The sequence below is a fragment of the Bombina bombina genome, chromosome 5 (genome assembly GCF_027579735.1).
Source record: "Bombina bombina isolate aBomBom1 chromosome 5, aBomBom1.pri, whole genome shotgun sequence".
Taxonomy (NCBI): domain Eukaryota; kingdom Metazoa; phylum Chordata; class Amphibia; order Anura; family Bombinatoridae; genus Bombina; species Bombina bombina.
Window position 1 is genome coordinate 844,782,794 of NC_069503.1, and position 27,887 is coordinate 844,810,680.

A 27,887-nucleotide genomic window follows, 5' to 3' on the forward strand; every position below is an offset into this window, starting at 1 on the left:
CTGCATTGTTAGCATGTTAGATAATATTGGGTTTGCACCTATTCTATGCATTTCAATCTGCAGTGATTAATAGGTGATTAATAGGCAGTTAGGCACCCTCATCTCAAGCTGCTGGACAGGAAGATAATAGGGAAGTGCTTGCTAGAACTTGTTGCTCGATAAGTCTGGTCTGATCTGTGTACACAGATAAATTTCAGGCTGTAAAGCTTGCTTAACTTTGCTGAAACACAAGCTCCACCTACTGGCTATTTTAATTAGTGCAATGTTTTTCAATGCATTTCAATAGCAGTCACTGGGGAAAAAAAAGGTTGTTATTCTGAAACGGCGCAAATTGAACCGACGTAAACCGAGGGCCACCTGTGTGTATATATATATATATATATATATATATATAAATATATATATATACACACACATACATATATATATACACACACATACATATATACATATATACACATAAATACATACATACATACATATATACATACACACACACGTACACTCACCGGCCACTTTATTAGGTAGTATCAGGTTGGACTACTTATTTGCTTGTAACAGGTTGGACCCCCTCTTGCCTTCAGAACTGCCTTAATTCTTTGTGGCATAGATTCAACAAGGTCTTGGAAACAATCCTCAGACATTTTGGTCCATATTGACAGGATAGCATCACACAGTTGCTGCAGATTTGTCGGCTGCCCACCTTACGCCACAGTGCAAGACGCCGATCTGGATACACGCTACATAGTAGCAGCTAAGTATCAGCTATATGCTTTTTTGCCACATCGCTTGGCTGTTCTTTTCAGCAACTATTAAAGTGAATTGACTCATAGCGGATTGTAGATAAGCCACAGCAACGAACTATTGATCAAACTTGGGACATATCGTTGTGTGCATAGTGGGACATCTTGTTTCACCCTCTGTGGTGCATCACGTACATAACTTACCTCATATTGATTGAGGTTTCCTGTGTGAGTACCAACCTTTAAGGGTTTTTTGTGGATTTTTTTTATGTATTCCTTGCTATTAAAACAGACTATACTATGAGGAGACTCTTTGTGCGCTTATTTTTTTAGATTTGTATATATATATATATATATATATATATGTGTGGTATACCTTTAACTCTAACTCCTCCTATGTGATCTCCTTCCTATTTAAGGACTACCTGTTGCATTCATTTACTGCCTGATTATTGAAGTCATACCTACTCTGATGTAGCTATTCCTATTTCAGGTCTCCTATCACTTGTATTCTGTGCTAAGTATCGTTCTAAAGATTACTTTTGATACCTTTTTGAATCTCATATGTTTTTGTTGCAACTTTGTTATTACCGAGTCTGGATCACTGAACGGCCGGAACTACTTTTTTACCGCTACCCGGAAGTAAGCCGCATTCACACACGCTGCCTGTCCCAGACACGGAGCTCCCAATGCGGTAACTGAACACTCACGGTTCTCAAGGTGGTAACGTACACGAACCAAACTAAAGCCTTTAAGCTTCTTACCTGCATGTTGTTGTCACCATTCTGAATTATTGGGCAAATCCTATTATATGCAATATCCATTACAAACAAACAATGTATGTTTGCGGAGTGTCTGAACTTGTAAATATTTTAGGATGTGTGTGATTGCGTGAAGTAAAGGAGTTCTATTTTTGTTACTATCGTTACTGATTCAGACCATGTCAGTATATCTACTCCTTCTGTGGCCTCCTTTCGATATATATATTGAACATATGAATTGTATCTCATCATTATATCCTTATTTTTATTAACACATAAGTTTGTAGTTAATACTAAAATTCATCATATATTAAATGTCTCATATTGTTTAATCAGGCTACATAGAAGTTGTTTTCTGATTAATACAAAAAAGAGCAACAAGCTCTAATTTTAGGGCTAACCTTCATAACTATTGCCATAAATACTTGTTTCCTGATTTACAAAGCTCACAATACCACAATATATATATATATATATATATATATATATATATATATACACATACATACACACATATACGTGTGTGTATAAATACATATATATGCACATCTACATCTCTCTCTTTTTTTTTGGCAGACAGTGTTATTATGAGTGTAATTGCACTTCTAAATGTATTTGTTATATGTTTTTAGTTGAGCTTAACAGTTAACCAGAGCTCTGAAGTCATTAAATTCAATTGTGCTCAAGCGAATGCGTTTACTTTCAACTTGTAATATGAGCGCTACTTCCAAAGCGTGCAAAGAGCTGCGATAAACCCCTTTTCACTTGTACTTGACAGCTAGCTCTTAGACAATAATGATAAACAGTCAAGTATAGTAAAGAAAAAAAAAGAAACACAGGAAAGGACCAAAATAAGTCAGATAAATGGAAAACGAAAAAAAAATCCTGCTTTCAGCTGTATTTATAACCACAAGAGCGGTGCTTGTGGAGTCTAACAACTTCATGAAAGAAATAAATGAATCAAGTAAGCATACATTTTGTTTTCTTTCATAAGATTATTATTATTATTCATTTATAAAGCGCCAACAGATTCTGCAGCGCTGCCCATGAGTACAAGGATAAAAGTACAACGGAGAAACAATACAATAAGAGACAACATTTTACAGACAAATACAGCTGGATGGTGGGATCCAATAGCAGTGAAGTCCATAAGACCACAAGGAATAGGGTGGGGCAAATAAAGGAAGGATGGCAGGCTACTGATGAGGTACCACAGTCTACTGAAGCATACATTTCAAATTAAAGAATGTGGAGAATGTATACAAAGAAGGCCAGGTGGCTGCCAAGAAGTAGCCACCGCTTTAGTGGAATGAGAAGTATAATGCCCAGAGGACCCTTCTTCAAAACTTCTTGGAAAAATATTGGGTAAGTTTGTGGTTGAAGAGAGATCTCTTTGTCAATGTCCAGTGCCTTTAAATTTGTTTAAAATCTGCCTGATGCAAAGACCACTTCCCTGGGTGAAGTTGTTGATGGCTGAGAAAGTCCACCACCTTCCAATTGTTGGCCTCTGGGATATGAATAGCCGATACCAGAGATTTGCATCTTGCTGAGAATGTGCATCACCATCTTCATTGATAAGGAACTATTGAGGTTTTTCCCCGGTAATTGATATAAATCTGCCACTTTGACACTGTCCCATTGAAATTGGATGTAAGGTCACTGTCTGAGACAGAGTTCCAGAATATTGATAGGTAACCTTGTCTTTCTGAGACCCCAGACAGTTGGAAGAGGAATATGCTGTAAAATGCTGTCTGCAGTTTGATCCTATACTTATTTGACAAAGACAGCATCAAGGATACAGATTCTATGATATATCACAGAAGCTGACAAGTTTGAAGCACAAGAAAGCTCTTTGGTACATGTATGTATCAACCGTGTCTTCGGGGGACACAAGTAGCAAGGCATCTATGTGTTCTACTGGTCTCAAAAAATGCACTTAATACTGTAGAAGGTCAGGGTTTGTTTAGAGGGCATAGGCTGAGGAACAACAGGTTAGTTTTAGACTTCGGAGGACTAGACAGGTCACCCACCTCAAGGTAAGTAAATACTTTCCTTAAAAGATTATGAATGTGCTGTAACTGGAAAAGAAAGGATGTGTCATCTCCCATTATACCAAAGGGGGCATAGACTCAGAAAATGAATACTCAGGAACAATCTGAGTCCAACGTACCCTTCTTATTAATAGTGTAATATGACAGGTCCCTATGCATAAGAGACCCTGGAGAAAACTTGCGAATAGAAGCATCTTCAGCTGAAGGAAATATCTGTGCCTAGAGGCATAACAGCCACAAGCTGAACTACACAGTACAGTGAATCTATTCCCTGAGTTTTGGTAAAAATTCAGTATACCTCACAGAAAGACCTCCCTGATAGGCAACAGACCCATGAACAACCTGATACACAGGATAATAAAGTATCACTGAGAGTTACATATTCTTGCATATTAAAAACAAAGGAGAAGGATATGTCTGATCCACAGATCTGCCCTCTAACTTCTCAGAGCCTAGAGACTTAAGCTGCACCACTTTGCTCCATTTTATGGGAGATCAAGGCAAGGAAGGAGAATATGAAAAAAATTATTATATTATTATTTTTTTTATTTTTCTATTTATTGAGTTTTCAAAAAATAAACGTTACAGCTGATTAGAACTCGCAGGTTCAAACATTTCAGATAGAGGATAATATTACATGCACATAAGTGAAAGAAATCATTCAAGAGTGGGGCTAGGTAAGTCTCTGGTTACTAAGAGTCCATCTCCGTTTGTAGCATGCATGAATCAGAGTTTATCATTGGCGTATTTAAGTCTGAACAAAAACAATATTGTAACGGTGGGAATAATGTGGAATGGATACCAAACCAACATATAATTTCAAAACAAAAATTATAAGACAAGAATTACCAAGGAATAGTGATAACAATAAGCTATGTAGTTCTTGTAACAATCTCCCATTGCTACATCAATAAACAATATTAACATTGCTTGAAAGTTCTGCACATATAATTCAATTGAATCACCTCCAAGATCTAGGTGACATGTGTGTATTGCTCCCAAAGAAGGAGCATATTATTGTAGAAAGACACCTGTCCTGTTTTAAAATAGTGGAGTCTTTCTAAAATAAGTGTGTTTTTTACCGATGCTAACCATTCGGCTAAGAGTGGAATGTGGGTAGACTTCCAATTCATAGGTATGAGGCGTTTAGCTGCATTTATCATTATTTGGTATAGGCACCTTCTAATTTTACAAGATATATCTATGTTTGCATTGAATAGGATCCTTTCCGATGAGATGGCTAGTTGTAAGCCAATCACTTTACATGCTTACCTATGAATTGCTTCCCAAAAAGGGACGTAGGCTGTCACAGCTCCACCAAATATGCCACATAGTGGCTTTCTGGCCGCAGCCCCTCCAACATTTGCCACTGGCATTAGGAAACATGTATTTTAACTTGTTAGGAGTTAAAAACCATCTGGTGAGGATTTTTGTGTTAGTTTCTAAAGTTGCTGCCGAGTGAGCTGATCTAGCAGTTGCTTTAAACCAGTATGACCAGAGTTTGGTGGGAATTGGGCTATTCAAGCCTTTTTCCCACTTTAGAATATAGTTAGGAGTTGGGGGTAAGTGAGACTTAAAGATGTTTCCGTACATCATTGAGATTACTTTTTTGGGTGTTGTTGCATAAATTTTCGTTTTGGGTCAGCTGTCTCAGCATATCGGACTTTAGCTTATGAGAGAATATATAATGTCTAACTTGATGGTATAGCATCCACGAGTGAAAATTAGTTAATCCTTTATCTATTAGTGTCTGCCTCGGGGCTAGATTTCCCTTCTCTACAAGCTCATGGATGGGGAGATAGTCTAGCATGCTTGGGATGTGTGGGTTTTGTTTTGTTGCCCCTTGAGTCTTAATGGGAAACTTTTTGTTAAGAAGGAGAGTAGTCAGAGGGGAGTAAGGGGTAGAAATTAGGTGAAATTTATCACGCATAGTAATCCAATCTGACCACACCTCCCTTATACTTGGATATAGATCAAGTAAGGACCGTGGTAATTTTTTGGGGGGCCCAGCATAACCTCCCAATATGAGGAGAATGTAATAACTGTGTTTCCAAATGAATATTTCTCTTATAAGAGTCCTTGCCTTGTCTACACCACTCTATAACTTTATTCAGTGCTATTGCCCATTTATAAACCTAAAGATTGGGGACCCCCAGGCATCCTTCCTTTCTTCGTGCATATAGGGTATTCTTGGCTAGTCTAGGTGGTTTGCGGTGCCATATATACGTATTTATAATAGCTTGCAACTTACAAATGTCTGCATCAGTGCCTGGGATTGGGAGTGCCTGCATTACATATAAGGCTTTTGGCAGTAGCATCATTTTAACAGCTGCTATTCTTCCTAGCCATGAGATATATTTTGGGAGCCATGAAGAGTCCAAGGTACTAAATTAATCTCGCAGGCGTCCATAATTTAATTTACGTACATTTTCCATGTTGGAGGCAATAAAAATTCCTAAATATTTTAATGCCTTTTCTTGAATTTTAAACGGGAAGGTTTGTTTAATTATGGTGAGGTCAGTATCATTTAGATTAATGGGGTAGATTTCCGATTTCAGATTATTAACTGAGAAATTTGACACTGTCCCATAATTTTCCAGTTCAATCTGTGCAGCTGGGAGATATGTTAACGTAGATGTCAAAGTTATCAGGACATCATCTGCAAACATTGCCAACTTATATTCTTGATCTTCTATATTAACTCCCTCTATTTGCAGATTATTGTGTATTTTTACAGCTAAAGGCTCTAGTGATAGTACAAATAAAAGCAGGGAGAGGGGACAGCCCTGCCTAGTGCCATTCCGAATTTCAAAGGGCTCTGAGAGAATACCATTGATCTTTACTTGTGCAGAAGGGTTGGAGTACAGCACCCAAATTTGGTGGATGAGTTTTGCAGGGAAGCCACATTTTTTAAGGGTAGCTTGGAGGAAGGTCCAATCTAAGCGCTTTTTCTGTGTAGGTTGAGAGATAGATAGAAGGGATGTTAGAGTTTTTAATGTAATACGGGAGATTGAGTACCTTACCTACGTTATCCTTAGCTTCTCTCCTTGGGATGAATCCAACCTGGTCGCAATGCACTAGGCTTGGTAGGAATTTGTTTATTCTATTAGCGAATATCTTTGCATAAAGTTTCACATCGACATTGAGCAGAGATATGGGCCTAAAATTTGCTGGCTTCTCTGGGGGTTTGCCTGGTTTTGGGAGCACAGAAATGTGAGCCTGTAGCATTGCGTCCGGGAATTTGTGTCTGAGATGTGGTTGAACAGGGTCAATAAATGTGGGGACAGATGGGTGGCAAATGTTTTATAAAATGCGATTAGAAAACCCATCTGGGCCAGGGGCTTTGTCAGGTTTCATGTCTTTAATAGCATTGATTATTTCTGCACTTGTCATAGGGGATTCTAGGTTCTCAACATCCTCTTGTTTTAATGTAGGTGAAGAAATATTATTTAAATATGACAATTTTGTGTCCTCTAACTTTGTTCCCAGATCAGAGGTCAGGGAGTGTATGTAAGTTTTTAGTTTCTGGTTTTTTTTTAAGCCCTGGCTAGCATCTTACCAGCTCTATTAACCTCTCCATAATATTTTTGCTTTAGGAATAGTTGATGCTTTTGGGATTCGATTTGAAGATGTACATTTAACTTATCGCGTTGGTCATTTAAGTTAGCCAAAAGAGAGGGATCTGAGGGATGAAGTTTCAGCATAAAATCCGCTTCTATAACCTCTTGAGCTAGTATGGTATATATTCTATTGTTTTGCTTGTGTTTATGAGCTTTCATTTTAATGAGTTCTCCACGAATATAAGCTTTGTGGGCCTCCCATATTGTGTTTTTTTTAGTGTCAGGTGTAGTATTTATTGTGAAGTAAGTGTCTAATTGAGTTGTAAGCTTTTCCACCAATAGCTAATAACAGAGAGGCATCCATTCTCCAGGTAAAGGGCTTTAATGGAATTCTTGGCCAGTGCATTATACAGTCTACCATAGAATGGTCTGACCATGAGGTGTGCTTAATATTAACTTGTTTGACTAATGATAGGGCCAAATGGTCCACTAGGATATAGTCTATCCTGGAGTATCTCCTTTGTAGATTGGAGAAAAATTTATAATCCCTGATATTAGGGTGTGTGTATCTCCACGCATCGTGGAGGGTGATGGTTTTAAGATCTCTCCATATGTTTCGAAGATCTCTTGGATGTTTACGGATGGAGGGATTCTACTTCTGGAACTAAAGCAATGTTCAAATCTCCTGCAACTATGAGGGGTCCTTTAACTATATCCATAATTTTATTAGCAATACAAGATATAAAGGCTCCTTGGCTCAGATTAGGGGCATATACATTAATTAGGGTAATCGGTTTTCCGAACAACAATCCGGTGATTCCCAGATACCTTCCCTCCCTGTCCCTCTGAATAAGTTTAAAAGACAAAGATTTATGTATAAAAATACTAACTCCATTTGTCTTTTTTTCTCGTTAGTACTGTGGTAGTGCTGTGGGTAGTGAGTGGAAAAGTACCCTGGGATCTTATGCGTTTTAAAGTGAGTTTCTTGTAGCATTAATATCTTTCTCCCTTCTTCCGGAGGTCTTGGATACCCAAGGCTCTTTTGTTAGGGCAATTGAATCCCTTCACATTTTGGGTGATTATGTGGATATTTTGAAAGGTGGGGGTTGTCATCCTATTTGTAAGAATATAAGCTTAATATGTGTTATTAACTTTACATTATGAAGCAGCAATATTACAAAAACACCTAGCAAGAGATGTAACTTTCCTTGGAGAACAAAGCAAAGAAAAATAAACATAATACAAAATACATTTCAACACTTGCAGTACACAACCGGTGTACGCAGGGAAACATGGTAGGATAATTCTGAAAATAGGGGAAATATCCCCTGTGGGCAATATAAGTAGCCTGGAAGTAAATAACGCTATAAGAGCGAGAATCAGTACTTAGGCTTCAGAATTAGCCTATCAAGGCAACTCGGGATATACCTCAAGCTAAAACATATATGGTAATAGACATTGAAATCAGAAACTGAAGACCTTTTAAAGAAAAAGAGAGAGCAGCAAAATCTAAATTTTGACATGGTACATATACTCTACCCCTTTCGAGCATATTACCATCCCTCAGTCAAAGACTTAGTCATCTTAGGGTCTCCTTGTGAAGATTTCTTTGCAGGTAGTCTTTGCCATTCAGACCTTTGGGGAAGAGGTGGAGGATGTGGTCTTTCCTTATTAAAGCTATTCTGGGTCAGGTCTTGTGGAGGAGGTGTTATTTCCAGATCCTTCCAAAATCTTCTGGTGTATTGCATACCCATCTTTTTCCTTTCCACATAATCTGTAGGCAGAAGGGATGTCCCCACCTGTAAGGAATATTTTTCTGTTGTAATTTGATTGTGAGTGGACGGAAGTCCCTCCTTTTCTGCAGAGTCCTTGGGGTTAAATTTTCAAAAAGTTGTAAGACGTCTGTTTTAAATGTGATTGGGTGCTTTTCTCTGGCTTTTTTCATGACATTTTCTTTGATCTGGTAAATGGTCACCCTAACAATAATGCCCTTGGTTGTTGGTCCCCTAATGGTTTGGCCCGCAACGCTCTGTGGAATTTATCCAAAGCAATAGTTACTTCTGCATCCTCATCCGTCAAGTAAGAAAACAGTCCTTGTAAGTACTGCTCTAGTGCAGTGGGAGCAATTGTCTCAGGGATCCCCCTATCCTAATGTTGTTGCGACGACTTCTATTTTCCAAGTCGTCAACTTTGTTCTCCAGCTGTGCAATGGTCTCCTCTTGTTGGGACATCTGAGCTTGAAAAGAGGTGAAGTTAGTGGGGAGAAGGTCCGTGTCTCCTAATTTTTCGACCCTTTGGCCCACATCTGTGAGCTCTTTTTTAATTTCCGAGATTTCTTCTCTGATGCACTGTTTAACTTGACAAACGAGGTTAGAGAAGTCTTTCTCAGAGGGCAGTGATTTTAGGAGAGCCCTAGGGATATATATTGCAGTGTCTAGAGTGTCATCCTCTGATTCTGAGGATGGTAATGGTTCTCTAGAGTGTGATTCCGGTGGACTTTTTTGTACCCTTGAAGGAGTTTCTATATTTTTTTAAAAAGTCATTCACTGAGGGCGTAGAAGGTGGTTGCTTTTTCGCCTGTTTGTCAACTTTATTCCCTTTTTTAGGAGACATGCTGCTATGTGACACCCAGTTATGTAATAGAAGGGTATGAAGATGATAAGTGACTGCAGACTTGTGCACGCACCCAACAGATTTAAGCTGGAATCTCACTGTGTATTTACAGCAGTCAGGAACAGTCCATCAGCTCCCGTTGTTAAGATTTATGCAAAAAGTCTATTAGCTGTGACTCAAAAGTAAGGTAGAATTATAGTTGCTTGATTCCAACCTGCCAGAATATAGTATTGAGAATCTTTGCATAGTGAGTTTAACCTCCGACTGGCTATAACCCCATAACAATGCGCCTTCGTTTACGCAGGTGGCATTCACAGTGCCCTTTAGTAGGCCAGAACTGCGTAGTAGCAGTTAACGGGTGCCCCTGGCGGTATCAGCCTCATGAGGAACTCCTAAAAACAGATTGTGGGCTAGCGCTTTACACCTTCATTGTATTTGGGTATATCGTCCTTTAAAAAACATTGTGTCCTCGAAACTTCCACCGTAACCTCCCTATGGTTAGTACACCCACTGAGTGCTAGATTCCCAACCTGCGCTTGCCTGAGGTTTTATGCTCCCAATACCTGGGACTCCTTAACATTGTCATTTAGTCGGAGATGCCCGTAACACTGCAGCCCGCAGCGACTCCCTTTGTTGTTATGGCCTCATTCACTGGCCTGTTTGTCGCCCGCCTACGTGGCCTGTTCCTGACATGAAAAACTCTGTGCAAGTCTGTCTTAAGGCTTACGGGATAGGAATCTCCGGTGTTCACCACCGCATAGGTCCACGGCTATTGACGCTAAATATCAGCTATTCTGTGGCTTAAAGTGCTCCGAAATTTGTAGTTTGCCTTTTAGGGATTCAGGAGCTCACTCGCGTGCAGCCGTCTCCATCGACCGCTGGCTCCGCCCCCCCCCAAATTATTATAATTTTTATGTGACTTTTTGTGCCGATCTGAAGCTGTCAAGCCCTTATGCATCCCAGATAATATCCCCTGTAAGGTCAGTACCTTTATTACACTCAAAACCAAGAGATTATAGGTGAGGCAGCAGTGTGAGAAAACAGTGCAGATGTTTTGTAAAGTTGCCAAAAAACAGTGCAAATGTCAAACAAGACTGAATTGCCCATAAGCTATGTGAACTATGACAAATGTTCAGGGAAATAGCCCCTGGACCATCCTGGACTTCCTTTACCTTGCACCACAGCTGTAGATGCATACACCCATGGAAGTGCAAGCACTGTTCCAAGGATACATAAGTAGCAGCACACTGTAGACAAGAGTATTGTCATTTTTACCTGTGACATCTTCCCCTTGTAGAATTCACAGAATATATGTATATATTAGTGATTGACTGATGGCTGCCACATGATACAGGTGGAGTGGAAATAGACATAACTGAAATTAGTCAGAATAAAAATCTACTACTCATTTGAAGTTCAGACTAAGGGCATGATATTAAAAACCTCGCCGCTCAGGCGAGATATTCTAAGAAGTCTTGTCGGTGCAGTGAGTCGCTTAAATTTCTTTTTAAAAACACAAATTTCATCTTGAGAAATGTTTATGTTGCCATGTAGTGTTCTTTATGTGAAACAGAGACTCCTACGTTCCAATACAAGGTCTAAAAAAATCCCAAAGATTTTATGTGATTTCTCGCCATGCCGTAAAGGTTTTGAATATCAGGCTATTGCATTGTCTTTTTTCAAGCATTTGTTGATTATGCAAATCTACTAAATTTACTGGTCCTTTAAAGGGACTCTGAACCCAATTTTTTTCATTCGTGATTCAGATAGAGCATCCAATTTTAAGCAACTTTCTAATTTACTCCTATTATCAATTGTTGTTCATTCTCTTGCTATCTTTATTTGAAAAAGAAGGCATCTAAGCTAAGGAGCCAGCTAATTTTTGGTTCAGACCCCTGACAGCATAGTTTATTAGTGGGTGAATTTATCCACCAATCAGCAAGGACAACCCAAGTTGTTCATAAAAATGGGCCAGCATCTAAACTTACATTCTTGCTTTTCAAATAAAGATACCAAGAGAATGAAGAAAATTTGATAATAGGAGTAAATTAGAAAGTTGCTTAAAATTGCATGCTCTATCTGTATCACAAAAGATACCATTTGGGTTCAGTGTCCCTTTAAGTTTTGAACTAGGTGTACATTTAGAATGTGGACAAAACAAAAATCAGGTTTAGCTAGCTACATTTTTGTCTTCTAACAATCAAACAATGCAAGAAGCTTGTGAATAATGCATGTCAATATGTAGAATAACCAATTAAAGGTTTACTGATGCTATATTTATACATAGACAACAGTGTATCCCTGTTCTATAGCATTACTAAAAATATCTATTTACCCTGTAGCTACAGGTTTAACTAAATTAAAGAAATATGATATATCACATTTCAAGACAACAAAATTTATTCTTACCTGATAAATGTATTTCTTTTTTGACACAGTGAGTCCACGGATCATCTCAATTACTGGTGGGAATATCACTCCTGACCAGCAGGAGGAGGCAAAGAGCACCACAGCAAAGCTGTTAAATACCACTCCCTTATCCACAACCTCCAGTCATTCGACAAAAGGAAAAGGAGAAAGGAAGTAATATAAGGTGCAGAGGTGCCTGAGGTTTATAGAAAAATAGACTGTCTGAATATACAGGGCGGGCCGTGGACTCACCGTGTCAAGAAATAAATACATTTATCAGGTAAGAATAAGTTTTGTTTTCTTTCTAATGGCACTGTGAGTCCATGGATCATCTTAATTACTATTGGGAACCAATACCCAAGCTAGAGGACACGGATGATACGGAGGGACAAGACAGATAACCTAAACAGAAGGCACCACTGCTTGAAGAACCTTTCTCCCAAAAGAAGCCTCAGCTTAAGCAAAAGTATCAAATTTGTAAAATTAAGAAAATGTGTGCAAAGATGACCAAGTGGCAGCCTTGCAAAACTGATCTACAGAAGCTCCATTTCTGAAGGCCCCAACCAACAAGAAAGAGAAGTAGCCGTAGCTTTCTGACCCTTACGCTTCCCAGAAAAAACAAGAAAATAAAGAAAAAGACTGGCGAAAATCCTTTGTCGCCTGCAAATAAAATTTTAATGCACAAACCACATCCAGGTTGTGCAACAAACGTTCCTTATGCGAAGAAGGATTAGGACACAAAGGAGGAACAACAATCTCTTGATTAATATTCTTATCCGAAACAACCTTAGGAAGGAAACCTAGGGCAGTACGCAGTACTACCTTGTCAGAATGAAAATAAGGAAAGGAGATTCACACTGCTATGCTGATAGCTCCGAAACTCTTTGAGCCGAAGAGATAGCAGCCAAAAACAAAACCTTCCAAGAACAACTTAATATCCAAAGAATGCATAGGCTCAAACAGAGCCTGTTGAAGAACTCTAAGAGCTAGATTAAGACTCCAAGGAGGAGTCACAAACTTAAACATAGGCCGGATTCTAACCAGGGCCTGACAAAAAGACTGAATATCTGGCACATCCGCCAGACGCTTGTGCAACAAAATAGATAAAGCCGAAATTTTACCCTTCAGGGTACTAGCAGATAAACCCTTCTCCAGACCTTCCTGGAGAAAAGACAAAATCCTAGGAATCTTAACTCTACTCCAAGAGTAGCCCTTAGATTCACACCAATACAGATATTTACACCATATCTTATAATAAATCCTTCTAGTCACAGGCTTACGCGCCTGAATCATAGTCTCAAAAACCGCCTCAGAAAAACCACGCTTGGATAGAATCAAGCGTTCAATCTCCAAGCAGTCAGCTTTAGAGAAATGATATTTGGGTGAAGGAAGGGCCCCTGAAGTAGAAGGTCCTTCCTTAACGGAAGACTCCAAGGTGGAGAGGATGACATCTCCACCAGATCTGCATACCAGATCCTGCGAGGCCATACCTGTGCAATGAGAATCACTGACGCCCTCTCTTGTCTGATCCGAGCAATGACCCGAGGAAGAAGAGCAAACATAGGAAACACGTATGCCAGACTGAACTTCCAAGGAACTGCTAGCGCATCTATCAGTACAGCCTGAGGATCCCTTGACCTTGATCTGTACTTCAGAAGCTTGGCATTGTGATGATATGCCATAAGATCCAAATCCGGTTGACCCAATTTGAGAATCAAACTGGAAAACACCTCTGGATGAAGTTCCCACTCCCCCGGATGAAAAGTCTGTCTGCTCAGAAAATCCGCTTCCCAATTCTCCACTCCTGGAATGTGGATCGCGGATAGACAACAATTGTGAGCCTCTGCCCACTACATAATCTTGGCTACCTCTGTCATGGCCAGGGAACTCTGAGTTCCTCCCTGATGATTGATGTAAGCCACTGACATAATGTTGTCCGACTGAAACCTGATAATCTGGGTTGAAGCTGAGGCAAGACCAAAATAGCATTGAAGATTGCCCTCAGCTCTAGGATATTTATGGGCAGAACTGATTCCTCCCGGGTCCACAGACCCTGGGCCTTCAGTGAACACCAGACAGCTCTCCAACCCAGCAGACTGGCATCCGTGGTCACGATCACCCAGGTAGGCCTGCGAAAACAGGTTCCTTGGGAGAGAAGATCCCGAGACAACCACCATGGAAGAGAATCTCTTGCAGCTTCATCTAGAACAATCTTTGGGGACAAATCTGTATAATCCCCGTTCCAATGTCTGAGCATGTATAACTGCAGAGGCCTGAGATGGAACCGAGCAAACGGAATGATGTCCATGATGACTGAAACAATCAGACCAATAACCTCCATACACTGGGCCACCGACTGGGTCTTCTCTAGAGAATCTATAATGGTCCCCAAAATTACCACTCTTGTAGCCGGAATCAAGGAACTTTTTCCTAAATTCACCTTCCAACCGTGGGAACACAGAAAAGACAACAACAACTCCGTGTGGAAGCTTGCTAGTTGAAAAGATGGCGCCTGAACTAGAATGTCGTACAGATAAGGTGCTACCGCAACCCCCTGCAATCTGAGCACTGCCAGTAACGCTCCCAGGACCTTTGAGAACACCCTGGGAGCTGTTGCAATACCAAAAGGAAGAGCCACAAACTGAAAATGATTGTCCAAGAAAGCAAATCTCAGAAACTTGTGATGTTCCTTGTGGATGGGAATAAGCAGATACGCATCCTTCAGATCTACTGTAGTCATGAATTGACCCTCTTGAACCAGAGGAATAATTGACTGAATAGTTTCCATCTTGAAAGATGGAACTCTGAGAAACTTGTTTACACACTTGAGATCTAGGATGGGTCTGAAAGTTCCCTCCTTTTTGGGAATGATAAACAGATTGGAATAGAAACCTAGCCCCTGCTCCAGAACTGGAACAATCACTCCCATGTCAGAAAGATCCTGAACACAACTTAAGAATGCCCTTCTTTTTATCTGGTTTACAGATAACCTGGAGAGAAGAAACCTTCCACTGAGAGGAAAAGTCTTGAACTCTAGCTTGTATCCCTGGGACACAATATCTACCACCCAGGGATCTGGAACATCCCGAGCCCAAGCTTGAGCGAACAAAGAAAGTATGTCCCCCACAAGATCCTCCCCGGGATAGGTGGGCAGACCCTTCATGTCGACTTTGAATAAGCAACAGGCTTCTTAGATTGTTTCCCCTTGCTCCAGGACTGATTAGACTTCCAAGAGGGCTTGGACTGATCCTGTTTGGAGGAGGAGGAGGAGGAGGAGGAAGATTTACCAGAGTAGTTACGAAAGAAACGAAAATTACTCTGATGACTCTTCTGTTTATTTCTCTTATCCTGAGGGAGAGAATGCCCCTTCCCTCCCGTAATATCAGAAATAATCTCAGCCAAACCTGGCCCAAACAAGGTCTTACCCTTGTAAGGAATGGACAAAAGCTTAGATTTAGAGGACACATCCACAGACCAGGATTTTAACCATAAGGCCCTGCGCGTCAGAACAGCAAAGCCAGAGATCTTTGCTCCCAATTTGATGACCTGTAAAGAAGCATCAGCAATAAAGGAATTGGCCAACTTCAAAGCCTTGATTCTATCCTGAATCTCCTCCAGAGGAGTATCCTGCTGAATAGATTCAGCCAACGCATCAAACCAATAAGCTGCCGCGCTGGTAACAGTAGCAATACACACAGCAGGCTGCGATTGAAACCCCTGGTGAACATACATCCTTTTAAGCAAAGCCTCCAACTTCATATCCATGGGGTCCTTAAAAAAACAACTATCCTCAATAGGAATAGTGGTTCTCTTAGCCAAGGTAGAAATAGCTCCATCCACCTTGGGAACCGTCTGCCAAGATTCCTTAATAGAATCCGCAATAGGAAACATCTTCCTAAAAATTGGAGAAGGAGAAAAAGGAATTACAGGCTTCTCCCATTCCTGTGTAATAATCTCTGAAACACGATCTGGAACAGGAAAAACTTCCGCCACGGAAGGAACAACAAAAAACTTATTAAGCTTACTAGCCTTCTTGGGAGGAACTATGACCATCGAGTCTGTCATCCAAAGTAGCCAAAACCTTCCTGAGTAACAAACGAAGGTGCTCCAGCTTAAATCTGAAAGAAACAACCTCAGAATCAGCAGAAGGAATTACACTATCAGAGTCTGAAATTTCACCCTCAGACGCTACCGAAGTATCTTCCTCCTCAGACCTATGGGAAGAAACATTTGACATAACTGCAACAGAGTCAGAAACCTTATACTTCCATTTGCGCTTCCCCTGCAACACAGGAAAAGCAGACAAAGCCTCAGATACAGCAGAGGATATACGAGTAGCCATATCCTGCAAAGAAAAAACAACCTGAGATGAAACGCAGGGCACTGCATGAGAAGAGGATAGAGATTGGGATGATTGGGGAGAAAGCTGCGGTATAGCTTGAACAGGAGACTCCTGAATAACATTCTCCTTAGAAAATGAAGGCTCTGAATCAAAAAGCCTATCCCTGTAATGTAATGTTCTCTCTATACATGAGGAACAGAAAGGGATAGGTGGCTCCACATTATAATCTAAGCATAAAGAGCAAGTAACAGCTTGCAGGTCCTCTTGTTCCATCATTAGCACACAAAAAATTTTTTTAAAAAAATACAGCAGCAAAAAAATATCGTTACTGTTACTTTAAGAAAAAAGTATTAATCAAAAAATGTCACACAGAAAATAAATCCTAAACCCTTGCTGCACCTCTACACTCAACAAGCGTTGCTGAGGTGCTTACCTAACCTCCCATGGAGCAGAGCAATAAAAACCAGAGACAAACAAAGACAAACCAGACACCCCACTGTCAGCACCCGCTCCCCGTTCTGACTAACACACGCCGGAACAGGAGCCGACAGCGTATAACTTTCTACACTCAGAAGTGAAAAAGAAAAGAGCGAGCAAAACTCGCGCTGAACAAGCTCCGCCCATCGAGGGTGTATACCATCACCTCCTGGCCGACATTACTCATATTACAAACAGTCACCGGGAGGAATAAAATGTGAGACTAAACTTCCCAATCAGTCTGCACCCCAAAGTAAAATCACAGTCCTTCACTTAGAGAACCCCTGATAAAAACATAACAAGGAGCCATATGAGGAGAGTAAAAACACTCTTAAAACAGAGCCAAACACTGAAACAGCCAAACCCTAACTCAGCAGTGCCCCATAAAAGCTGCCACAATAAAAAACCTGCACAAGCACATAACAATCTGCCCGGCAGTAGGGCAGCTCACAAAGTTTGAAAGGTTTCATCCCTCACATGGACCTGTGGAAAACAAAAAAGACCAAATAAACCTACTTAGGCTTTTATAAAGAGGGCAGCACAAACTACTTGGGAGGCACAGTGAGGATTATACCCCACAAGTTGCCAAATGCTCAAAAGCCACCACCAAGTATAACTTAGATTTGCAAAAGTGTATCAAATAAAATTTGCAACATTTTAAGGTGCACTTTTCATTATAAAAATAGTTTTTTCTTTTCACAGATGAACTATATCTGATACACGCATTGTATAATCAGAGTGAATCATCTAAAGCTGGTTTTAAAAATATATGTGGAAGTGGCAGAAACACAGAAATTTTAAATAGAGGTTGGAGGAGACGTCCTCCTATATTTACATTAACCTACGTTTTTTTATTTTTTGCAATATGCTATTGGTTTTTCAAATGTGAAATTGTTATATGGTTTTAAGAAATTAAATTGTGTTTGTTTATACTTCAATCCTGAATTTTTTTTATATATCAAATATCTGTTGATGCATACCCCTAGCTAACCAGTATTTAGATACAGGTCAAGCGCTGTTTAAATTTTTCCTTCTCTGTACATAAATTTAGAATAATTGTGAGATTATTCCTCTAAACAGCTCATAGGGTTGTTAGTTTGGCGCTTCTTATCCCTCTTTGCGAAATTGTAAATCAATCATAACTTGTAAGAAAGTGCAACACCTAAGGCTGGGATGGTGTATATACAATTGTTGTGCAAAGCCTATATTCTGCAATAAAGGATCCCTCTCTTGTTTTACACAAACACACACAATAATATACATACACAATAATATGCGTACACACACAATAATATACATACACAATAATATGCGTACACACACACACAATAATATACATACACAATACTATGCGTACACACACAATAATATACATACACATTAATATGCGTACACACACACAATAATATACATACACAATACTATGCGTACACACACAATAATATATATACACAATAATATGCGTACACACACACACAATAATATACATACACAATACTATGCGTACACACACAATAATATACATACACATTAATATGCGTATACACACACACACACACAATAATATGCGTACACACACAATAATATACATACACAATAATATGCGTACACATACAATAATATACATACACAATACTATGCGGACGCACACACACGATAATATACATACACATTAATATGAGTACAATAATATACATACACAATAATATGCATACACAAACACACAATAATATACATACACATTAATATGCGTACACACACACACACACACAAATATATACATACATATATTGGAGTGGAAACATATTTATCTGGTACTAGTAAATACGTGGACATTTCCAGCACAATGGGACCTATCTATCAAGCTCCAAACGGAGCTTGATGGCCCGTGTTTCTGGCGAGTCTTCAGACTCGCCAGAAACACAAGTTATGGAGCAGCGGTCACAAAGACCCCTGCTCCATAACCCTGTCTGCCTGCTCGTAGCAGGCGGACAGGAATCTCCGGAATTCAACCCGATCGAGTATGATCGGGTTGATTGACACCCCCTGCTGGTGGCCCATTGGCTGCGAGTCTGCAGGGGGCGGCGTTGCACCAGCAGCTCTTGTGAGCTGCTGGTGCAATGCTGAATATGGAGAGCGTATTGCTCTCCGCATTCAGCGAGGTCTGGCGGACCTGATCTGCACTGTCGGACATTTGATAATAGGCCCCTATATCTTAAATGATATACAGTGGTAGAAAATCACAATAGTTTACCAGTCAGAGGGAAAAAGGTTACCAGTGCAATGAGTGTTACAACTGTTTTAGTGTTAGCATTTTCCTCTGCACGTTCATGTGAAGCATAGCTAGATATTTTAATTCTACCAGTATTTTATATACTGCAGCTGTTCAGAGCACCAGTGGGGCTTGTATTATGTCAGCAATTAACAAATTGAGTAATTACCAGATGGTACAAGCACCTTAGGTTTACTGAGCAAGTGCTGTGTTGAAAATGCTAGTGCACGGTGCATACTTACACTTTTAAAACAGCTATAGCTTTTATTAGAAGCATTTTTGCTAATGCATGTATATTACAAAAATGCTTCTATTCACAAATTACATGTATGTATGTGGATTCCAATTTTGGCTGGAATTTTCCTTTAAGTCAATTTAAATATTTGATTGTAATTTCTAGCATAATGTATATAATGTATGCAGAGAGGAAGCATTTTGCCAATGTAACTACATCAGATAGATATATTCTTTTATTAAATACTTATCATTTCAAACACGTGAAATAAGAAACTTCCAAAAATACATTTGTATAATGAGTTTGCACTTTACTTGTATAAAACAAATTGCTCTCTACTTGAGGCAAAACTATTATGCTCTGTATCTAAAACCTTACCTGAGCATCATGTAATGGAAGGAATCCAGCAGAAATCAGCATCAATATTATACTGTGGGGAGAGCAAAGATTTGTGAAAAAGGTCCTTTAGTTCTGATGTAATCTAATAAATATGACTTTAATAACTTGAATAACTGACAGCTTTACAAGACCTATGCAGATCTTGGTATATCTACAACTGAATGAATAGAAAATCAATTACATTTCATTTTCTTTTGGTTGATCTATGATTTCGGGCAGGTAGCAATATTATATCTGATTATGGCACAAAACCCCCCATTTACAGATATTTTAATACAAATAAAGTGAGTTCTTGAAGGAACAGTGTAGTCAAAACTAAACTTTCATGATTTAGATAGGATATGCAATTTTAAACAACTTTCCAATTTACTTTTATCATAAAATTTGCTTTACTCTCGTGGTATTCTTTGTGGAAAGCTAAACCTAGGTAGTCTAATATGCTAATTTTTAAGCCGTCAAACTGCCTCTTATCAGTGCATTTTGACAGTTTTTGACAGTTAGACACTTATAGTTCATGTTTGTCATATAGATAACATTGTGCTCAACCTCCTAGAATTATTCAGGAGTCGGTACTGATTGGCTAAAATGCATGTCTGTAAAAATAACTGAGATAAGGGGCAGTCTGCAAAGGCTTAGAAATCAGGAAATCACAGAGGTAAAAAGTTTAAGCTGGGGAATAGGTAATAAAGAAATTAATCAAATAACAAAAAAGCAAAGTTAAAAAGGATTGGCTATTCTGACAAATTAGTTTTCTTTTATCCACCACTATGCATTCATGTTCAAAGTGAATCATGTTATAAATAGACTCAAGCCAGTGTTGTGATGTAATAGAGTCTGAGAGAGAACATACATAATAATACAGTTAATCAGTATGCCAGCTATTTAAAAAATTATTATATTAGCTGTTCAATAGTATTATGCTCTATACATATATATACACGCTAGTACTATGCAATAGTAAATTCTAGCTATAATCCAGTTATATCCGCTAGAACCTATTAAGGCTGTGACACACTGCAAGCGATGCGGCGCGAGGCGATGCAGCTGCTTCGCACCGCGTCGCATCGCTTCTGAAGTTCAATTATTTCATCTCTGAGTGCTCAGCTACGCGACCTGACGCAGCAGAGTGCTCAGAGATGAAAAGGCAGGACACACTGAGCGCGCACAGCTGCATCTACACGCTGCGCACCGCTCCGCTTGCAGTGTGTCACAGCCTTTAGAGATAGGGGTACTAAATTGGCTACACATCAACCATACCGGATAACTTGTTAAGCAGTGTGTAAGTGTAAGTCATATACGTGTGCCTCATTCTTTATCAGTATCTAGTTGCAGTTAGGGTGTTATACCATACCGGATAGCTAATTATACAGTGTCTAAGAGTAAGCCAAATAAATGTACCTCATTCTATATCAGTATCTAGTTAAAGCTAGGGTGTTGCATACCCATACCCCTAGATATAACAATGCATTCCAAAGTGTACATTTTGGCCCTTGGGACTTAAGGTGTCAAGTAGGTAGATCCATCTAGTCTCTCTTTGAAGTAACACCCTACCTCTTTCACCTACTCTATAGAGGGGAGGGACATGATCAATAATAATGTACCTTACTTCTGCTACTGTGTGTTTTCCCTGCAAGAAGTGTCTAGCCACAGGTTGGTCAGTCTTACCATCCTTGATGGCAGTACGGATGGCTACCCTGTGGTTAGTCATTCTTGTGCGCAGATCATCCTGAGTTTTTCCTATATAAAATTTTCCAAAGGGACTATGAAGCAGATAAATGATGGTGGTACTTGATACCCTGTATCTAATCGTATACCTCCTTTTGGAACCTGGATGTAGGAAAAATTTGCTCTGGGTTAGACCACTACAAGTGGTGCATCCACTGCACTGGAAGCACCCCATTTTTCTAGTATTTAACCAGGTAGTATTGGTATAACTGGGTCTGTAATCTGGTCGCATCAACATATCTCTTAAGAAGTTGCCTCTTTTATATCCAACCATAGGTGAATCCATGCTCCTAAATGGTAATGTTGTATCAGTAGATATAATGTTCCAATGTTGTTTAATTGCTCTAGAGCAGTGATTTGCAACTTTTTTTTTGCCGTGGCACACTTTTTTACATTAAAAAATCCTGTGGCACACCACCATCCCAAAATGTTACAAAATCACACATTGTAGCCTAATACAGGATATATATATATATATATATATATATATATATATATATATATATATATATATATTTATTTAGATCCAAAGTGTGAAGTTGCACTCAAGCTTGTAAGAATCTTGTTGAAAGAAAAGTACTCCAGGCATGAAATGAAAATATAAAAACAACTTTAATTACAATCGAATAAAAAGGACAAATAAAGCGGTGTCCTACAAAGAGCCAGCAGTGACTCTGACAATCAGGTTGATGAGCTGATCCTCACGCAGACATGTTTTGTGTGTTTGCGCACTTGTTCACTAGCAGTGAGGATCAGCTCATCAACCTGATTGTCAGAGTCACTGCTGGCTCTTTGTAGGACACCACTTTATTTGTCCTTTTTATTCGATTGGAATTAAAGTTGTTTTTATATTTTCATTTCATGCCTGGAGTACTTTTCTTTCAACAAGATTCTTACAAGCTTGAGCGCAACTTCACACTTTGGATCAGTGTACTTTGCTTTGTTTGGGGCGTGCGAGGCAGACACGCCTGAAGTTTGCAGCCTATCACTGGAATCTACTTAGGGGGTGTGTCCCCCGCCCACTCTCCAGTGTGCCGGGTCGCCTGTTTTCATCGGACGCTCAGGAGGAGCGCGACCAACAGTGATTATACTTGGACTGTATATATATATATATATATATATATATATATATATATATATATATATATACACACATATATATATATATATATACATACATACACACACGCACGCACACACACACACACACACACACACACACACACACACACTGTACTGTGCTGTCATGCCATGCCTCCTACAAACTATACATGACATATTGACAGTCATTCACAAACAATCATAATGATTGTCTGTGAATGAATGTCAATGTCATGGTTGTAAATGATGCCTGATGAGCCTGTCACATACCTCCCAATATTTCAAAATTTGAAAGAGGGACACCCCCGCACTGTTGTCAGCCGCGGCACACCTGAGGATCTCTCACGGCACACTGGTTGAAAAACACTGCTCTAGAGAAACCCTTTCTTTCAGGGGTAAACACTGTGGACAAAAACAAAATTTATGCTTACCTGATAAATTTATTTCTCTTGTGGTGTATCCAGTCCACGGATTCATCCATAACTTGTGGGATATTCTCCTTCCCAACAGGAAGCTGCAAGAGGATCACCCACAGCAGAGCTGTCTATATAGCTCCTCCCCTAACTGCCACCCCCAGTCATTCGACCGAAGACAAGCAAGAAAAAGGAGAAACTATAGGGTGCAGTGGTGACTGCAGTTTAAAAAATAAATAACACCTGCCTTAAAATGACAGGGCGGGCCGTGGACTGGATACACCACAAGAGAAATAAATTTATCAGGTAAGCATAAATTTTGTTTTCTCTTGTAAGGTGTATCCAGTCCACGGATTCATCCATTACTTGTGGGATACCAATACCAAAGCTATAGGACACGGATGAAGGGAGGGACAAGGCAGGCGCTTAAACGGACGGCACCACTGCCTGTAAGACCTTTCTCCCAAAAACAGCCTCCGAAGAAGCAAAAGTATCAAATTTGTAGAATTTAGAAAAGGTATGAAGCGAAGACCAAGTCGCCGCCTTACAAATCTGTTCAACAGAAGCCTCATTTTTAAAAGCCCATGTGGAAGCTACTGCTCTAGTGGAATGAGCTGTAATTCTCTCAGGAGGCTGCTGGCCAGCAGTCTCGTAAGCAAAGCGGATTAAGCTTCTTAACCAAAAAGAAAGAGAAGTTGCCGAAGCATTTTGGCCTCTCCTCTGTCCAGAGTAAACCACAAACAAAGCAGATGTTTCACGAAAATCTTTAGTGGCTTGTAAATAGAATTTTAAAGCACGGACCACATCAAGATTGTGTAATAGACGTTCCTTCTTTGAAAAAGGATTAGGACATAGTGAAGGAACAACAATCTCCTGATTGATATTCTTATTAGATACCACCTTAGGAAGAAACCCAGGTTTGGTACGCAACACTACCTTATCAGCATGGAAAATGAGATAAGGAGAATCACATGGTAAAGCCGATAACTCCGAAACTCGTCGAGCTGAGGAGATAGCTACCAAAAACAGAACTTTCCAAGACAACAGCTTGATATCTATGGAATGCAAAGGTTCAAACGGAACCCCTTGAAGAACTTTAAGAACTAAATTTAGACTCCATGATGGAGCAACAGGTTTAAACACAGGCTTGATTCGAACTAAAGCCTGCCAAAACGCCTGAACGTCTGGAGTATTAGCCAGACGCTTGTGCAAAAGAATAGACAGAGAAGAAATCTGTCCCTTTAAAGAACTAGCCGACAAACCCATCTCCAATCCTTCTTGGAGAAAAGATAATATTCTAGGAATCCTGACCATACTCCATGAGTAACCCTTGGATTCACACCAATGAAGATATTTACACCATATCTTATGATAGATTTTCCTGGTAACCGACTTTCGAGTCTAAATTAAGGTATCAATGACCGATTCAGAGAAACCACGCTTTGATAAAATCAAGCGTTCAATCTGCAAGCAGTCAGACGCAGAGAAAATAGGTTTGGATGGTTGAAAGGACCCTGAAGTAGAAGGTCCTGCCTCAGCGGCAGGGTCCATGGTGGACAGGATGACATGTCCACCAGGTCTGCATACCAAGTCCTGCGTGGCCACGCAGGTGCTATCAAAATCACAGAAGCTCTCTCCTGCCTGATTTTGGCAATCAGACGAGGGAGCAGAGGAAACGGTGGAAACACATAAGCCAGGTTTAAGGACCAAGGCACTGCTAGAGCATCTATCAGCGTTGCCTTGGGGTCCCTGGACCTGGTCCTGTAACAAGGAAGCTTGGCGTTCTGGCGAGACGCCATGAGATCCAGTTCTGGTTTGCCCCAAAGTTTAATCAACTGAGCTAATACCTCCGGATGGAGTTCCCATTCTCCCGGATGAAAAGTCTGCCGACTTAGAAAATCCGCCTCCCAGTTCTTGACACCTGGGATATGGATAGCTGATAGATGGCAGGAGTGAACCTCTGCCCATAGAATTATCTTTGAAACCTCCAACATTGCTAGGGAACTCCTTGTTCCCCCCTGATGGTTGATGTAGGCTACAGTCGTGATATTGTCCGACTGAAATCTGATGAACCTGACCCCAGCTAGCTGAGGCCACGCCTGAAGAGCATTGAAAATCGCTCTTAGTTCCAGAATGTTTATCGGAAGGAGTGCCTCCTCCTGAGTCCATGAGCCCTGAGCCTTCAGGGAGTTCCAGACTGCACCCCAGCCCAGAAGGCTGGCATCTGTCGTTACTATAGTCCAATCTGGCCTGCGGAAGCTCATCCCCTTGGACAGATGGACCTGACATAGCCACCAGAGAAGAGAATCCCAGGTTTCTTAATCCAGATTTAGTAGAGGGGACAAATCTGTGTAATCCCCATTCCACTGACTGAGCATGCAAAGTTGCAGCAGCCTGAGATGTAGGCGGGCAAACGGTACTATGTCCATTGCCGCTACCATTAACCCGATTACTTCCATACACTGAGCCACTGAAGGACGAGAAGTGGAATAAAGAACATGGCAATAGTCTAGAAGTTTTGACAATCTGGCCTTCATTAGGTAAATCTTCATTTCTACCGAATCTATCAGAGTCCCTAGGAATGAAACTCTTGTTAGAGGTGATAGAGAACTCTTTTCTTCGTTCACCTTCCAACCATGGGACCTTAGAAATGCCAGAACAATGTCCGTATGGGACCTTGCGATTTAAAAAAGTCGCCGCCTGTATTAGAATGTCATCTAAGTAAGGGGCTACTGCTATACCCCGCGGCCTTAGGACCGCTAGGAGGGACCCTAGAACCTTTGTAAAGATTCTTGGTGCCGTGGCCAACCCGAAGGGAAGAGCCACAAACTGGTAGTGCCTGTCTAGAAAGGCAAACCTGAGAAAACAATGATGATCTTTGTGTATCGGGATGTGAAGATAAGCATCCTTTAAGTCTACAGTTGAAAATAAACTACATTAATGCACCACATCTCTCTAGCTACTTCCCTTGTCGAGAGCTGCAAGAGAATGACTGGGGGTGGCAGTTAGGGGAGGAGCTATATAGACAGCTCTGCTGTGGGTAATCCTCTTGCAGCTTCCTGTTGGGAAGGAGAATATCCCACAAGTAATGGATGAATCCGTAGACTGGATACACCTTACAAGAGAAATCAATCTCTCTTTGTCTTTATCATCTTTCTTCTTCTTCTCAAACTCCTGCAATTGTGTCATCTCCATGGAACTATTGTAAGCCTCATTCAGTAATTTCTTCTTGTACCCTCTGGTTTGGAATTTCACTTTAATGGCCTCAATCTGTCTGCTCTAAACCTCTTCTTCACTGTTATTTCTAACCACCCGTTTAAATTGTGATGTGGGCAAGGCTTTCTTTAGACTGGGTGATGACAACTTGTAACCACCAGAATTGAGTTACAGTCTGTATACTTTTGGTAAAGTGTGATCTGCAGCTTGTCACCACTTTTCTAAATGTGCAGATCCTGGAAATCAATGACTTGGTTGCTGCTCACCATCTTAAAAATTTCAGGTTATCATTTGCCCTGTTCAGGTCATTGAACCATTGATCAAGATCCTCTTTATTACCAATCCAGATAAAAAAAGATCGTCAAAATATCTTCAGTACATTCGTATCCTTTCATCATGGAATAGGTCAGTCCCCTTAGTTTCGAATTGGGTCATGAAGAGATTGGCATAGGATGGGGCCACATTGGACCCCATCGCTGTTCCTCAGACTTGAAGGTAGAAGCTGTTTTCAAATTTGAAGTAATTATACTTCAAACAAAATTCTAGTAACTGGAAGATAGTATCCAATGGTGGACCCACATAGGGACAATTTAGCAAACTGTCTCGTATAGAAGCAAGCCCCTCTTCATGCGCATTAACAGTATATAGGGTACAGTAGGATTGAATAAGACGACCCTCTTCATATACCAAAAAAAAGACATGAGTACAATAAATGATACATAAGGGAGCGCTAAATCAGCTATTCCAGGGCCTCTGATAAATAAAATTAAATTTTAAAGAATATTGAAATGGATGACTATCCTCCAGAAAGAGCAAAATATGTTTATGTGTTACAAAGGGTATATTATGAATAAAATACATATTTCTATGGAGTCTACCAGTGTATCTTCAGAGTATAATGTAGGTAATTACTCACTTTTACCGCCTCACTGATAGTTTCTGGTATCCTTCCTTAGTGTTACCCTGTGTAGGTGTGATCAATTGGCTGTTTGTACCAATTAATTGTATCCTCTGTTTGACCATTTCAACGAATGCTGGATCCTGTAGATTCGCTGAGTGCCCAAATAGACGTAGTGGATCCGTGGAAGGGTCTTTTTTTGTCGGTTATTTTCAAGGGTATAGGAATTTTCCCCTCCACTCTGTAGGTCCGCACTCGGACTGGTAGTGCTGAAAAAGGCAGAGAGGCTGAAACGCGTTGCATTCTGGGAATCTCAGACGTTTTGAATGCTAACACACAGCTATACTCACATAGCCCTGATTTACAAACGGGAGTTTGTCGGGCGAATTCTAAGGAAGACTTTTTCACTTCAACTCGGGAACCAAACCACCAGAGGTTACCCAACATAGTCCAAGTGCGGACCTACAGTGTGGAGGTGAAAAAATTGCTGATACCCCCAAAAATAACTGCCAAAAAAGACCCTTCCACGGATCCACTACGTCTATTTGGGCACACAGCGGATCTACAGGATCCAGCATCCGTTGAATTGGTCAAACAGAGGATACACTTAATTGGTACAAACAGCCAATTGATCACACCCACATAGGGTATCATTATAAGGAAAGATACTAG

The 27,887-nt window shown here is 40.2% G+C and overlaps 1 protein-coding gene across 1 annotated transcript in view; it reads right to left on the reverse strand.

Annotated features, from left to right (window-relative positions):
• The window catches only part of TMEM241 (transmembrane protein 241), a 461,780-nt gene that overhangs the window by 213,746 nt on the left and 220,147 nt on the right, over positions 1–27,887 (reverse strand). The window contains exon 7 of the mRNA XM_053715869.1: positions 19,842–19,893. Coding sequence (XP_053571844.1) covers positions 19,842–19,893 — 52 coding nt within the window. The remainder of the gene's footprint in view (positions 1–19,841; positions 19,894–27,887) is intronic.